The sequence below is a fragment of the Chiloscyllium punctatum genome, chromosome 3 (genome assembly GCF_047496795.1).
Source record: "Chiloscyllium punctatum isolate Juve2018m chromosome 3, sChiPun1.3, whole genome shotgun sequence".
Classification (NCBI taxonomy): domain Eukaryota; kingdom Metazoa; phylum Chordata; class Chondrichthyes; order Orectolobiformes; family Hemiscylliidae; genus Chiloscyllium; species Chiloscyllium punctatum.
The window spans coordinates 15,647,513-15,661,581 of NC_092741.1; the positions used below are offsets into that span (position 1 = coordinate 15,647,513).

General features: G+C 47.5%; 1 protein-coding gene across 1 annotated transcript in view; it reads left to right on the forward strand.

The window, feature by feature from the left end:
• Positions 1-14,069, forward strand: part of LOC140453953 (dynein axonemal heavy chain 8-like) — a 1,210,036-nt gene that overhangs the window by 1,131,676 nt on the left and 64,291 nt on the right. Inside the window, exons 81-82 of the mRNA XM_072548830.1 lie at positions 8,431-8,621; positions 9,069-9,190. Of these exons, the coding sequence (XP_072404931.1) occupies positions 8,431-8,621; positions 9,069-9,190 (313 nt within the window). The remainder of the gene's footprint in view (positions 1-8,430; positions 8,622-9,068; positions 9,191-14,069) is intronic.

Sequence of the window (14,069 nt, forward strand, 5' to 3'; positions counted from 1 at the left end):
CTCATCCTTCACAATGAACTCCAGGATCTTACCCACGGCCAAGGTTAGGATAATCGGTCTCACAGACCATTCAAGCAACAGCCTGAAATATTCATACCTTACACAATCTTACCTTACGAATAGCCTCACACAATCTTCCCTTATAAATAATATAACGGATGCCATCATCATGATCCCCGGATGTGGTCTTCTGGACAGACCCAAAAACTCAGTACTGAAACACAGACCCATCCACTGAATTGAAATACAGGCACTGTACTGAAAAATTGACCTATCCACTGTACTGAAACACAGATGCACTCACTGTACAGAAAAGCAGACCCATCCACTGTACTGAAACACAGATACTGGATTGACAAACAGACCCATTCACTGCACAGATACACAGACCCATTCACTGTACTGAAACACAGACCCATCCACCGTACTAAAACACAGACACTGTACAGAAAAACAGACCCATTCACTGCAGTGAAACACAGACCCACCCACCGTACTGAAACTCAAACCTACTCACTGTACTGAAACGCAGACCCTGTACTGAAAAACAGACCCATTCACTGTGCTGAAACACAGACCAATTCACTGCAGTGAAACGCAGGCCCACTCACTGGACTGAAACACAGACCCACTCACTGTATTGAAACACAGACCCACTCACTATGCAGAAACACCGATGCTGTATAGAAAAACAGACCCGTTCACTGCACTCAAACACAGACCCATTCGCTGCAGTGAAACACAGACCCATTCACTGTACTGAAACGCAGACCCACTCATTGTACTGAAACGCAGACCCACTCATTGTACTGAACCACAGACACATTCACTGTACTGAAACATAGACCCATTCACTGTAGTGAAACGCAGATCCACTCACTGTACTGAAACACAGACTCACTAACTATACTGAAACACAAGGGGGCCACTCACTGTACTGAAAAATACACCCATTCACTATACTGAAAAACAGACCCATTCACTGCACTGAAACACAGACCCATTCACTGTACAGGGAAACATCCCCACTCACTGCACCAGGAAACAAAAGCCATACACTGTATCAGGAAACAGGCCCACAAACTGTACAGGGAAACAGGCCCACACACTGTACAGGGAAACATGGCCAGGAAACAAAGTCACATACTATACAGGGAAACAGACCCACACTGTACAGAGAAACAGGATCATACACTGTACCAGGAAACAAGCCCACACACTGTACCGGGAAACAAACCTACATAATGTACCAGGAAACAGATGCATACAATGTACAGGGAAACAGGCTCATACAATGTACAGGGAAACTGGCCTACACACTGCGCCGGAAAATAGGCCCACACATAGTAACTGGGAAACAGAACATAGAACATTATAGCGCAGTACAGGCCGTTCAGCCCTCGATGTTGCGCTGCCCTGTCATACTAATCTGAAGCCCACTCCACCTACACTATTCCATGTACATCCATTTGCCAGTCAAATGATGACTTAAATGCACTTAAACTTGGTGAATCCATTACCGATGCAGGCAAAGCGTTCCATACCCACACACACTGTACCAGAAAAAACAAATCCACACTCTGTACCGGGAAACAGACCCACACACTGAACAAGGAAACAGAGCCACATACTCTACAGGGAAACAGGCCCACATACTGGACAGGGAACCAGGCCAACACACTCTACAGGGAAACAGGCTCAAACACGGTGCCAGGAAACAGAGTCATATACTTTACAGGGAAACAGGCCCCCACTGTACAGAGAAATAGGACCTTACACTGTACCAGGAAACAAGCCCACACAATGTACAGGGAAACAGACCCACACACACCACAGAGAAACTGGCCCACACGCTGTAAAGGGAATCAGGCCCACAAACTGTACAGGGAAACAGACCCATACACTGTACCTGGAAACAGACTCATACACTGTACCTGGAAACAGACCAACACACAGTACTGGGAAACAGACCCACACACACCACAGAGAAACTGGCCCACACGCTGTAAAGGGAATCAGGCCCACAAACTGTACAAGGAAACAGATCCATACACTGTACAGGAAAACAGACCCACACACTGTACCTGGAAACAGACTCATACAATGTACCAGGAAACAGACCAACACACAGTACTGGGAAACAGACCCACACACTGTACAGGGAAACAGACCCATACACTGTATCGGGACAAAAACCCATACACTGTTCAGGGAAACAGGCCCACATATTGTACAGGGAAACTGGTCCACACAATGAACCAGGAAGCAGACCCACACACTGTACAGTGAAACAGGACACACATTGCACAGGGAAGTAGGTCCACACGCTGAACAGGGAAACAGACCCACACACTGTACCCAGAAACAGACCCACACACTGTACAGGGAAACAGGCCCACATACTGTGCAGGACACACATTGCACAGGGAAATAGGTCCACACTGCACAGGGAAATAGACCCACACACTGTTCAGGGAAACAGACCCACACATTGTACAAGGAAATATACTCACACACTTTAACTGGAAACAGACCCACTCACTGCAAAGGTAAACAGGCCCACAAAAGTACAGGGAAACAGACCCACACATTGTACACAGAAACATTCCCACACACTGTACCAGGAAACAGAGCCACACACTATACAGGGAAATAGGCCCACATACTGTACAGGGAAACAGGCCCACACACTGAACTGGGAAACAGACTTACGCACTGTACCAGGAAACAGACCCACACACTGTATCGGGAAACAGACCAACACACTGTACAGGGAAACAGGCCCACTCACTGTAAGGGAAACAGGCCCACTCACTGTACAGGGAAACAGACCCACACACTGTACCAGGAAACAGGCACTCACATTGTGCAGAGAAATAGACCCATACACTGTACCAGGAAACAGGCCCACACACTGTATCCAGAAACAAATCAACACACTTTACAGGGAAAAAGGCCCTTTCACTGCAGCCAGAAACGGACCCACACACTCTGCCAGGAATCAGACCCACACACTCAACCGGGAAGCACGTCCACTCTCTGTAACAGGAAACAGATCCATACACTGTACCAGGAAAAAGTCCCACATACTGGATAGGGAAACAGGTTCACACACTATACAGGGAAATAGACTCAGGCAAAAGTGATGACTGCATTTGCTGGAAACCAGAGTTTAGATTAGAGTGGTGCTGGAAAAGCACAGCAGGTCAGGCAGCATCCGAGGAGCAGGAAAATTCATGTTTCGGACAAAAGCCCTTCATCAGGATTCCTGATGAAGGGCTTTTGCCCGAAACATCGATTTTCCTGCTCCTCAGATGCTGCTTGACCTGCTGTGCTTTTCCAGCACCACTCTAAGGGAAATAGACCCATACACTCTGCCAGGAAACAGACCCACACACTGTACAGGAAACAGACCCACACACTGTACAGGAAACAGACTCACACACTGTACAGGGAAACAGACCCACACACTGTACAGGGAAACAGACCACACACTGTACAGGAAACAGACCCACACACTGTACAGGAAAACAGACCCACACACTGTACAGGAAACAGACCCATACACTCTGCCAGGAAACAGACCCACACACTGTACAGGAAAACAGACCCACACACTGTACAGGAAAACAGACCCACACACTGTACAGGAAACAGACCCACACACTGTACAGGAAAACAGACCCACACACTGTACAGGAAACAGACCCATACACTCTGCCAGGAAACAGACCCACACACTGTACAGGAAACAGACTCACACACTGTACAGGAAAACAGACCCACACACTGTACAGGAAACAGACTCACACACTGTACAGGGAAACAGACCCACACACTGTACAGGAAACAGACCCACACACTGTACAGGAAACAGACCCACACACTGTACAGGGAAACAGACCCATACACTCTGCCAGGAAACAGACTCACACACTGTACAGGGAAACAGACCCACACACTGTACAGGGAAACAGACCCACACACTGTACAGGAAACAGACTCACACACTGTACAGGGAAACAGACCCACACACTGTACAGGAAACAGACTCACACACTGTACAGGGAAACAGACCCACACACTGTACAGGAAACAGACCCACACACTGTACAGGGAAACAGACCCCCACACTGTACAGGGAAACAGGCCCACACACTGTACAGGAAACAGACCCACACACTGTACAGGGAAACAGACCCACACACTGTACAGGGAAACAGGCCCACACACTGTACAGGAAACAGACCCACACACTGTGCAGGGAAACAGACCCACTCAGTGTATTAGGAAAGTGACCCACGACAGGGCAACCTTGATTATCCGAACGTGATGTGCGGGCACTATTTCGTTCGGATAATCGATTATTCCTCTGGGGCTCGGAGTTTTTAAAGTCTGCTCCCCGTTCAGGAAATTGCAGCAGCACACAGCGCGCGAGACCCCGCCCACAAACCCGTGCAACACTACCCCTGCCCCAACCCCATGCAACACTGCGCCCGCCCCAAAGCTGTGCAACACTGCACCCCACCCCAACCCTGCCCAACATTGCCCCGCCCCCAAAGCTGTGCAACACTGCCCCACCCCCAAACCCAACCCCGCCCAACACTGCCCCTGCTCCCAACACTGCCCCCACCCCAACCCCATGCAACACTGCTCCCGCACCCAACACTGCCCCTGCCCCCAAAGCTGTGCAATACTGCCCCCCACCCCAACCCCGCCCAACATTGCCCTGCTCCCAACTCTGCCCCCGCCCCAACCCCATGCAACACTGCCCCCGCACCCAACACTGCCCCCGCCCCCAAAGCTGTGCAATACTGCGCCCCACCCCAACCCCACCCAACATTGCCCTGCCCCCAAAGCTGTGCATCACCGCCCCCATCCCCAAACCCAACCCCGCCCAAAACACTGTCCCGCCCCAACCTCATGCAACACCGCCCCCGCCCCAACCCCGTCCAACACCATCCCCGCTCCCAACACCGTCTCTCCAACCCTATACACACCTACCCCCTCTCTGGGGCATCTGGACTGGACTGGACAACAATAAGACTGCTGCTGCAGTTGCCTTTGTGGGGTAAGTCGACAAATCGCACACACACACACATACAGCCACAGCCACACACACAACATTTTGCTGCAACTTTTTGACAAGTTCCACCTTTGCCCTGTGCAGGACAATGTTCGAGAGATTATCTGGGGAAGGGGATGTTTAGGGTACACCCCTGTGTAGAGCTCCAGGGAAAATGTGGGGAAAGAGAGGGCGGGAGATCAGTCATTTGGAGACGGCGCCAGTTTAATCATTGTAAAGAAAAGATGCAATCACTGTTGTAAACACGTCTTTGATGTAATGTTTCCATCGGGACTTCGAGATCTCCTTCAGATAATCTGATTTTCGGACAATCGAGGTTCCTTTGTAACTATGTTGGGAACCAGGCCCACACACTGTACAGGGAAACAGGCCTGAATTTATATTCCCCCAGCTGCCATGGTAGGATTTGAGCAATTGTCCCAGAGACTTTATCTGCATCTTTGAATCACTCATCAAATTGCATTATCACTGCACCAACACCTCCCCTTTCAGAAATGAAGGACTTCCATATATTTGATGTTCCCAGAATATTCTATTCTGCATCCTGTTCTGCTACCCTGATGTATTTTGTATGGTACAATCTGCCTGTAAAGCACACAAAACAATAGTTTTGACTGTATATGCAACAATAAATCAACCAATCAATCAAATTCGACAGAACTTTCCAGACTGCTCTGAGTTCTTAGAAGGATGGGCAGTAGAATTTAATCAGGAAAGATGATAAAAGTCATTTTCCTGATGAAGCGTTAAACCTGTGCTGTTAAATTCTCAAAACCTTTTCAGGCAGGTTGGGTTTGCTAACCTTCATGGTCAGAAACCTACTTTGTATTCATTAGATGTCATGAATATCATGAATGACCAAGCCCACTGAAATTACTTATATTGGCACAATTTTGTTCACCAATAATGGGAAACACAAACCCAACTCATTGTCTGATGTATGATACAGCTGGGGTAGTCTTATTCCTCTAAACTCCAATGAGAACAAACTTCTTCAGTTACTTGGCTCCTTCATAATCAATACAAACACTAATAGCATCAGGACTGAGCCTGACCAACTCACTCTGTGCAGTCTGAATTGGAGCTGGGAAACATTTACAGTATTAAGAAAGGTAAGGCAGCCACAAACTGAAACCATCAACCCTGACAGGATAGGCAAGCAGGGCTAACCTCAAAAGGCCAACTTTTATGCTGATGTCCTTGTCCCATGCAAACCTTTTCTGAATAGCTATCAGAAGCCATTTGGATATAGAACTGGCTTGAATGTAGAAGACAGAGGGTGATGGAGAAGGGTTGCTTTTCAGACTGGAGGCCTGTGACCAGTGGAGTGCCACAAGGATCGGTGCTAGGTCCGCTGCTTTTTGTCATTTATATAAATGATTTGGATGTGAACATAGGAGGTATAGTTAGTAAGTTTGCAGATGACACCAAAATTGGAGGTGTAGTGGACAGCGAAGAAAGTTACCTCAGATTACAACAGGATCTTGATTAGATGGGCCAATGGGGTGGCAGATGGAGTTTAATTTAGATAAATGCAAGGTGCTACATTTCGGAAAAGCAAATCAGAGCACGACTTATACACTTAGTGGTAAGATCCTGGAGAGTGTTGCTGAACAAACAGACCTTGGAGTGCAGGTTCATAACTCCTTGAAAGTGGAGTTGCAGGTAGATAGGATAGTGAGGAAGGCGTTTGGTATGCTTTCCTTTATTGGTCAGAGTATTGAGTATAGGAGTAGGGAGGTCACGTTGCAGCATTGGTTAGACCACTTTTGGAATAGTGCGTGCAATTCTGGTCTCCTTCCTACAGGAAGGATGTTGTGAAACTTGAATGGGTTCAGAAAAGCTTTACAAGGATGTTTACAAGGAGGATTTAAGCTATAGGGAGAGGCTGAATAGACTGGGACTGTTTTCTCTGGAGCATCAGAGGCTGAGGGGTGACCTTATAGAGGTTTACAAAATTATGAGGGGCATGGATAGGGTAAATAGACAAAGTCATTTCCCTGGGGTGGAGGAGTCCAGAACTATGGGGCATAGATTTATTGTGAGAGGGGAATGATATAAAAGGGACCTCAGGGGCAGCCTTTTCACGCAGAGGATGGCGTATCTATGGAATGAGCTGCCAGAGGGTGTGGGGTGGAGGCTGGTACAATTACAACATTTAAAAGGCATTTGTATGGGTACATGAATAGGAAGGATTTAGAGGGATATGGGTCAGGTGCTGGCAAATGGGACTAGATTAGGTTGGGATATCTGGTCGGCATGGATGAGTTGGTCCAAAGTGTCTGTTTCCGTGCTGTACATCTCTATGACTCTGAATCTTAAGTTTACATTCACCTAGTTGTGAGGAAACATCAATGATCTGATGGTATGTAAACTGCTGAGTGCTGCAGTTCTTCAGTTTAAAGTGTGATCCGTAGCAGATATGTGAAAGACGACAGCCCTGTAATTGCAGTCGTGCCTCATGAGTTCATGAGGAGCTGTAGTGAAGGACAGACATTGCTCACACGTCAGCCATCTGATGGAGATGCCTGACACCCAGCCTCCTCTGTGACAGTGCTCTGTAGTGGTAACCTTACAACACTAACTCACACTCAGAGGAGCATGAAGCATAGGTCAAGCACAGTACATCATTCCTCCTCTTGTGGTATTAGAGCCAGGTTGTCGTGTGCTGCCAAAGTTATTGACCTCCACAGACACCTCTGTCCAGCCACCTTCATCAGTCACGATGGCCTCTTGTTGTCATCCACATGGAAAAGTCACTTCTATTTCCCTTCCTGGACAGACTTCAGGAGAACCTCACAGGAGATGCAGCTAAAATATGACACCACTTTGTCTCTGTCATCTCTGTGAATGATGAAGTGAGGTGGAATGATAAGCATTCAGTGTTGCTCCTAGGTTGCTGAGGTGAAGTGCTGTCCTAGTGCTTTTTTTAAATATGGGGTCTGGATGTTAGAGCCCTGCAGGCTTCAGAACTTCCTACCTGTAAAATTTGATGTTTTTCACACATGCATATGTAATATGTGGAGAATCTCAGAGCCATTTGAGAAAAACTACCCCACCCTGAAAAATAGTTCTTCCAACTGTCAGAGCCACCATGACACTTAACCTCAAGAGACATTTCTCATCACTTTCATTTCTGGAAACCCAAAATTAAGGATTAAAAGTTTCCTTACAGTGATATATGTACAGCTCTATATATACCATTTTTGTAAAGAAATGAAAGATTTCAATATGAAATTCAGCTTTCTGTTCTGCTGTTGAAGAACTACATACAATGGAATTTAAATGTAACTCACCCTGAGTCTGACAAGCACTCTAAAGATTTTTGATGTTTCTTCATGTAGATCTAAGAAGTCACCTGTTGCTTCAAAGAGGATCAGCAATATTATTGACTACCTGACCTATGAAGTCTTTAAGTATTCAGTGCGTGGTCTTTATGAAACTCACAAGTTCCTTTTCACTTTATTGCTGCCTCTGAAAATTAACCTTGAGCGAGGTTACATCAAGCACAATGAATTCCAGACCCTTATAAAAGGTATGGTTCTGTATTCCAGAGACTCTCATTGGAAGTAGAGAATTCATGAAGCTCCTGGTATGTTCCATGTGGTAAAATGGATGTATAAATTATAATATTTATTTAAATTTCTTTTAAGCAGCTAAAATGTTTCTGGTGACCCACACCAGTGCTGGAAGTGCAGCAAAATAAAAATTGTGTACACTGCAGTGAACTAACCAAGACCTACTTGCAAAACCCCAGTCATTTCAATATTGCTCAGCTGGTCAGTGGTTAAGTGCTGCTTGATATTGCTCAAGCAAGCTAAGGCCAAGGTTTGGCTGTAACCAAGTCGGGTGAGCAAGACAACAACCCTACCGCCCCGTCCCCCTGTAATATTCAGCCCATTGTTTTGATTCTAGCAGGCACGTTGACTAAGAAACTGAAGAATTATTTTACTAAAGGTGAATTCTTTGTCTAATTGTTCAGGTGGTGCAGCCCTTGACCTGAAAGCCAGTCCACAGAAACCTTTCCGCTGGATCCTTGATATGACTTGGTTGAATTTGGTGGAGCTGAGCAAACTCTCTCAGTTTGCAGAGATATTGACTCAGGTATTGTAGCTATTTCCTGTTCAGAAACATAAAATACAAAACTGACTCAACAAACAAGCTGAAAGTATTACACTTTAAAATAGATCAATCCTTGAATTGGAAACTCGTTTGGCCACATGGAAAGTTATTGGCAAAGTTACCGTTATGGCTAATTTTAGCAGCAATGTTGCATTTGCTAATCATATCTTGCAATACTTTGCAATACTCTGACCCATGGCATTTTAATGGGAGATGAACTGCAGCCCCTAAAAAATCAGTATTTGGGAGGAGTGAGGGACAGTAGCTGCAGAGAGGCTGGAGATGGATTGCAGAAATTTGCTTTTCATGATCCTTGCAATTATTATAGTAGGATCCTCCAGACTGAGGCTGCCCTATATGTGGTATAAACAAATCTAGTTTTAAAGTGAATCAAAGTGGTAACATTTTCAACAATTAATATCATCTAATTACAACTATTGTTGTAGTTGACATTTACTCAGATGGTATTCATTCAGCTGTTTACTTTTTTGTAATTCTTTTATGGATGTATGTTGCTGTTGAGGCAGCATTTATTATCAATCTTTTAGTGCCTTTAAGAAGGCCATGGGTCAGAAGTACTGCTCTCCATAATGTTGGCAGACCTACAGAATGTTCTAGGATTTTCACCCCGAGGTAACAAAGAAGGGTGATATGATTCCAAGTCAGGATGGCGTTTGTGACATGAAGGAGACAGTGCAACTGGGGGTGTTGTTCTCATGCATCTGCTGCTCTTGCTCTTCTAACTAATGGAGTTCCCAGCTTTGGGAAGATGCTGTCAGAAGAGCTTTGATGAGTTGCTGTAGTTCATCATGTAACTGGTACACCTTGCTGGCCCAGTGCATTGCTGCTGGAAGGAATCTACTTTGAATGTGGTGAATAGCATACTGACCAAGTGGGCTGCTTTGTCCTGGATGGTGTCAAGTTTCTTGAGTGTTGTTGGAGCTGCGCCCATCTAAGCAAATGAAGAGCATCCCCTCACGTTCCTGACTTGGAAAAAATGAGGCCCGCAGATGCTGGAGATCAGAGTCAAAAAGTGTGGTGCTGGAAAAGCACAGCAGGTCAAGCAAAATCTGAGGAACAGCAGAATCAATGTTTTGGGCATAAGCCCTTCATCAGGAAGGGTTTATGCCCAAAACATTGACTCTCCTGCTCCTCAGATGCCGCCTGGTCTGCTGTGCTTTTCCAGTGCCACACTTTTTCACTCCTGACTTGTGCCTTGAAGATCGTGGACAGGCTTTGAGGAGTCAGGAGGTGAGCTGCTCTTGTAACCATTGTATTTATATGGCTAGTCGGGTTGAATTTTCAACATTTTTGTTGATAAATTGATTCTTAGCGCACTGGTGATTACTCAATAAGTACTGTCCAATTACAAGAATACATCGAATGTTTGACATTATGTTCTGTATTCTGCAAGTATGGGATGATGGAGTACAGCTAGTACTCTGCTTGCTGTGAACAGCAATTCAATATGATCCACTTGTCTTTGACAAATTAGTACTTAACATCACACTAGCACTGAAACACACATACAGGTAGACAATCCTTTATCCAAACTGCTTGGGACCAGCTGTTTTTCAGAATTCAGAATTCTTCAGTTTTCAGAATAAGTGACAGTTTAATGGTGAAATTTTTAAAAGTCTTACTGGAGGAGCAGACTTCTAAGTAAGAACAAACCGTTGATGCTTAGCCATTACACATCTCCCCCACACCCTACCCCACCCCCTCAACCCCACCACGTCGCATCTGAGCGACATGCTTCAAATGGGTGTCGATTTGGGTTAACTGTTTGCTTGCTTGTTAATGAGAAAAAAACTTCACAAAAAGACCTTGGGATCCCAAAGCTTTTCGGTTTTTGGATGTTCGGATAAAGGATCTTCTATCTGTACCACATAATCAATTTGTATGGTAAGCAGAACATCTTTTTAGAGTCATAGAGTTATAGAGATGTACAGCACGGAAACAAACCCTTCGGTCCAAGTCAGCCATGCCGGCCAGATATCCCAACCCAATCTAGTCCCACCTGCCAGCACCCGGCCCATATCCCTCCAAACCCTTCCTATTCATATAACCATCCAAATGCCTTTTAAATGTTGCAATTGTACCAGCCTCCACCACTTCCTCTGGCAGCTCATTCCATACACACACCAGCCTTTGTGAGCAAAAGCTGCCCCTTAGGTCTTTCCCCTCTCACCCTAAACCTATGCCCCCTAGATCTGGACTCTCCCAACCCAGGAAAAAGATTTTGTCTGTCCATGCCCCTCATGATCTTATAAACCTCTATAAGGTCACCCCTCAGCCTCTGACACTCCAGGGAAAACAGCCCCAGCCTGTTCAGCCTCTCCCTGTAGCTCAGATCCTCCAACCCTGGCAACATCCTTGTAAATCTTTTCTGAACACTTTCAAGTTTCACAACATCTTTCCGATAGGAAGGAGACCAGAAATCCAACAGTGGCCTAACCAATGCCCTGTACATCCGTAACATTACCTCCCAACTCCTATACAGTGGAACCTCGATTATCTAAACAAGATGAGCGGGCACTATTTCGTTCAGATAATGAATTATTCGGTTAATCGATTAAATGTTTTTCCTCTGGGGCTCAGAGTGTTTAAAGTCTGCTTCCCCGCAGCAACACACAGTGCACGAGAACCCGCCCCCAACACCGGCCCCAACCTGCACACACCGCCTCCCAACCCAAGCAACAACCCCACCCCCAACACCGCACCCGAACTCAACACTGACCCCCGACCTCAACACCCCCCCGATCCCAACACCGGTCCCCGACCCCAACACCGCCCCCGAACTCAACACCGACTCCTGAACTCAACACTGCCCCCCAACCCCAACACCGCCCACCCAACCCCAACACCGCCCCCCGACCCCAACACCGCCCCACAACCTCAACACTGACCTCAACACCACCACCCCCGACCCCAACACCGCCCCTGACCCCAACACCGCCCTGACCCCAACACCGCCCACTGACCCCAACATCGCGCCCCCTCGACCCCAAGAACGCACCCCCGACTCCAACACCGCACCCCTGACCACAGCACCACCACTCTCAACCCCAACACCACCCCCAGACCCCAACACCTCCTCCCCAACACCAACACCCCCCCAACCTCATCACCGCCCCCCCGATGCCAACACCGCCCTGACCCCAACACCGTCCCCCCGATCCCAATACTGCCCCTGATCTCAACACCGACCCCAACACCGCCTCCCCAACCTCAACACCGCCCCCTCGACCCCAACACTGCCCCCTGACCTCCACACCAACCCCCGACCCTAATACGTCCCCCCGACCCCAACACTGCCCCCTGACCCCAACACCGAACCCCGACCTCAACACCGCCCCCCAACCCTAGCACTGCCCCCCTGACCCCAACACCGTCTTCTGGCCCCAACACCGCCCACCTGACCCCAACACCGCGCCACCGACCCCAACACTGCCCCCCCCAACCTCAACACAGCCCCATGACACCAACACTGCCCCTCCGACCCCAACACCACCTCCGACCTCCCCAATCCTGGCACCACCCCCTGACCCCAACACCACCCCCCCGACCCCAACACAGCCCCCTCCCCGACCTCAACACAGCCCCATAACCCCAACACTGCCGCTCCGACCCCAATGCCATCCCCCTGACCAGCAACCCGGTCCAACCCGTGCAGCCCCCGTCGTCTGTCATTGCCCCCTCTCCGGGGCAGCCGGACTGGACACCAACAACAAGACTGCTGCTGCAGCTGACTTTGTGGGGTAAATCTCCAAATAGCGGCACACACTCAAACACACACACAGACACACACACAGACACATACATACAGACACACACACAGACATACACGCGCACATACATACACACAGACACATACATACACACACAGATACACACACATGCACGCACACAGACACATGAGCATGCACACACACACATGCATATGCGCACACATGCATACACACACACATGCACATACTCATACATGCATATACACACACAAACACACACACAGCCACATACACACAGCCAAACACAACTTTTCACTGCAACATTTTGACAGGTTCCACCTCTGCCTTGTACAGTACAATGTTGGAGAGAATGGTGTGTTGCTTCACTGGTGCCAGGATCAAGGATGTCTCAGAGAGGGTGCAGAATGTTCTCACGTGGGAGAGGAGCCAGCAAGAGGTCATTGTCCACATTGGAACCAACAACATAGGAAGAGAAAAGGCTGAAATTCTGAAGGGTGATTACAGAGAGTTAGGCAGAAATTTAAAAAGGAGGGCTTCGAGAGTAGTAATATCTGGATTACTCCCGGTGCTATGAGCTAGTGAGGGCAGGAATAGGAGGATAGAGCAGATGAATGTATGGCTGAGGAGCTGGTGTATGGGAGAAGGATTCACATTTTTGGATCATTGAATCTCTTTTGGGGTAGAAGTGACCTGTATAAGAAGGACGGATTGCACCAAAATTGAAATGGGACTAATATACTGGCAGGGAAATTTGCGAGAGCTGCTTGGGAGGATTTAAATTAGTAAGGTGGGGATGGGGGGAGGTGGGACCCAGGGAGATAGTGAGGAAAGAGATCAATCTGAGACTGGTACAGTTGAGAACAGAAGAGAGTCAAACAGTCAGGGCAGGCAGGGACAAGGTAGGACTAATAAATTAAACTGCATTTATTTCAATGCAAGGGGCCTAACAGGGAAGGCAGATGAACTGAGGGCATCATTAGAAACATGGGATTGGGATATCATAGCAATCATGGAAACATGGCTCAGGGATGGGCAGGACTGGAAGCTTAATGTTCAGGATACAAACGCTACAGGAAAGGTAGAAAGGGAGGCAAGAGAGGAGAGGGAGT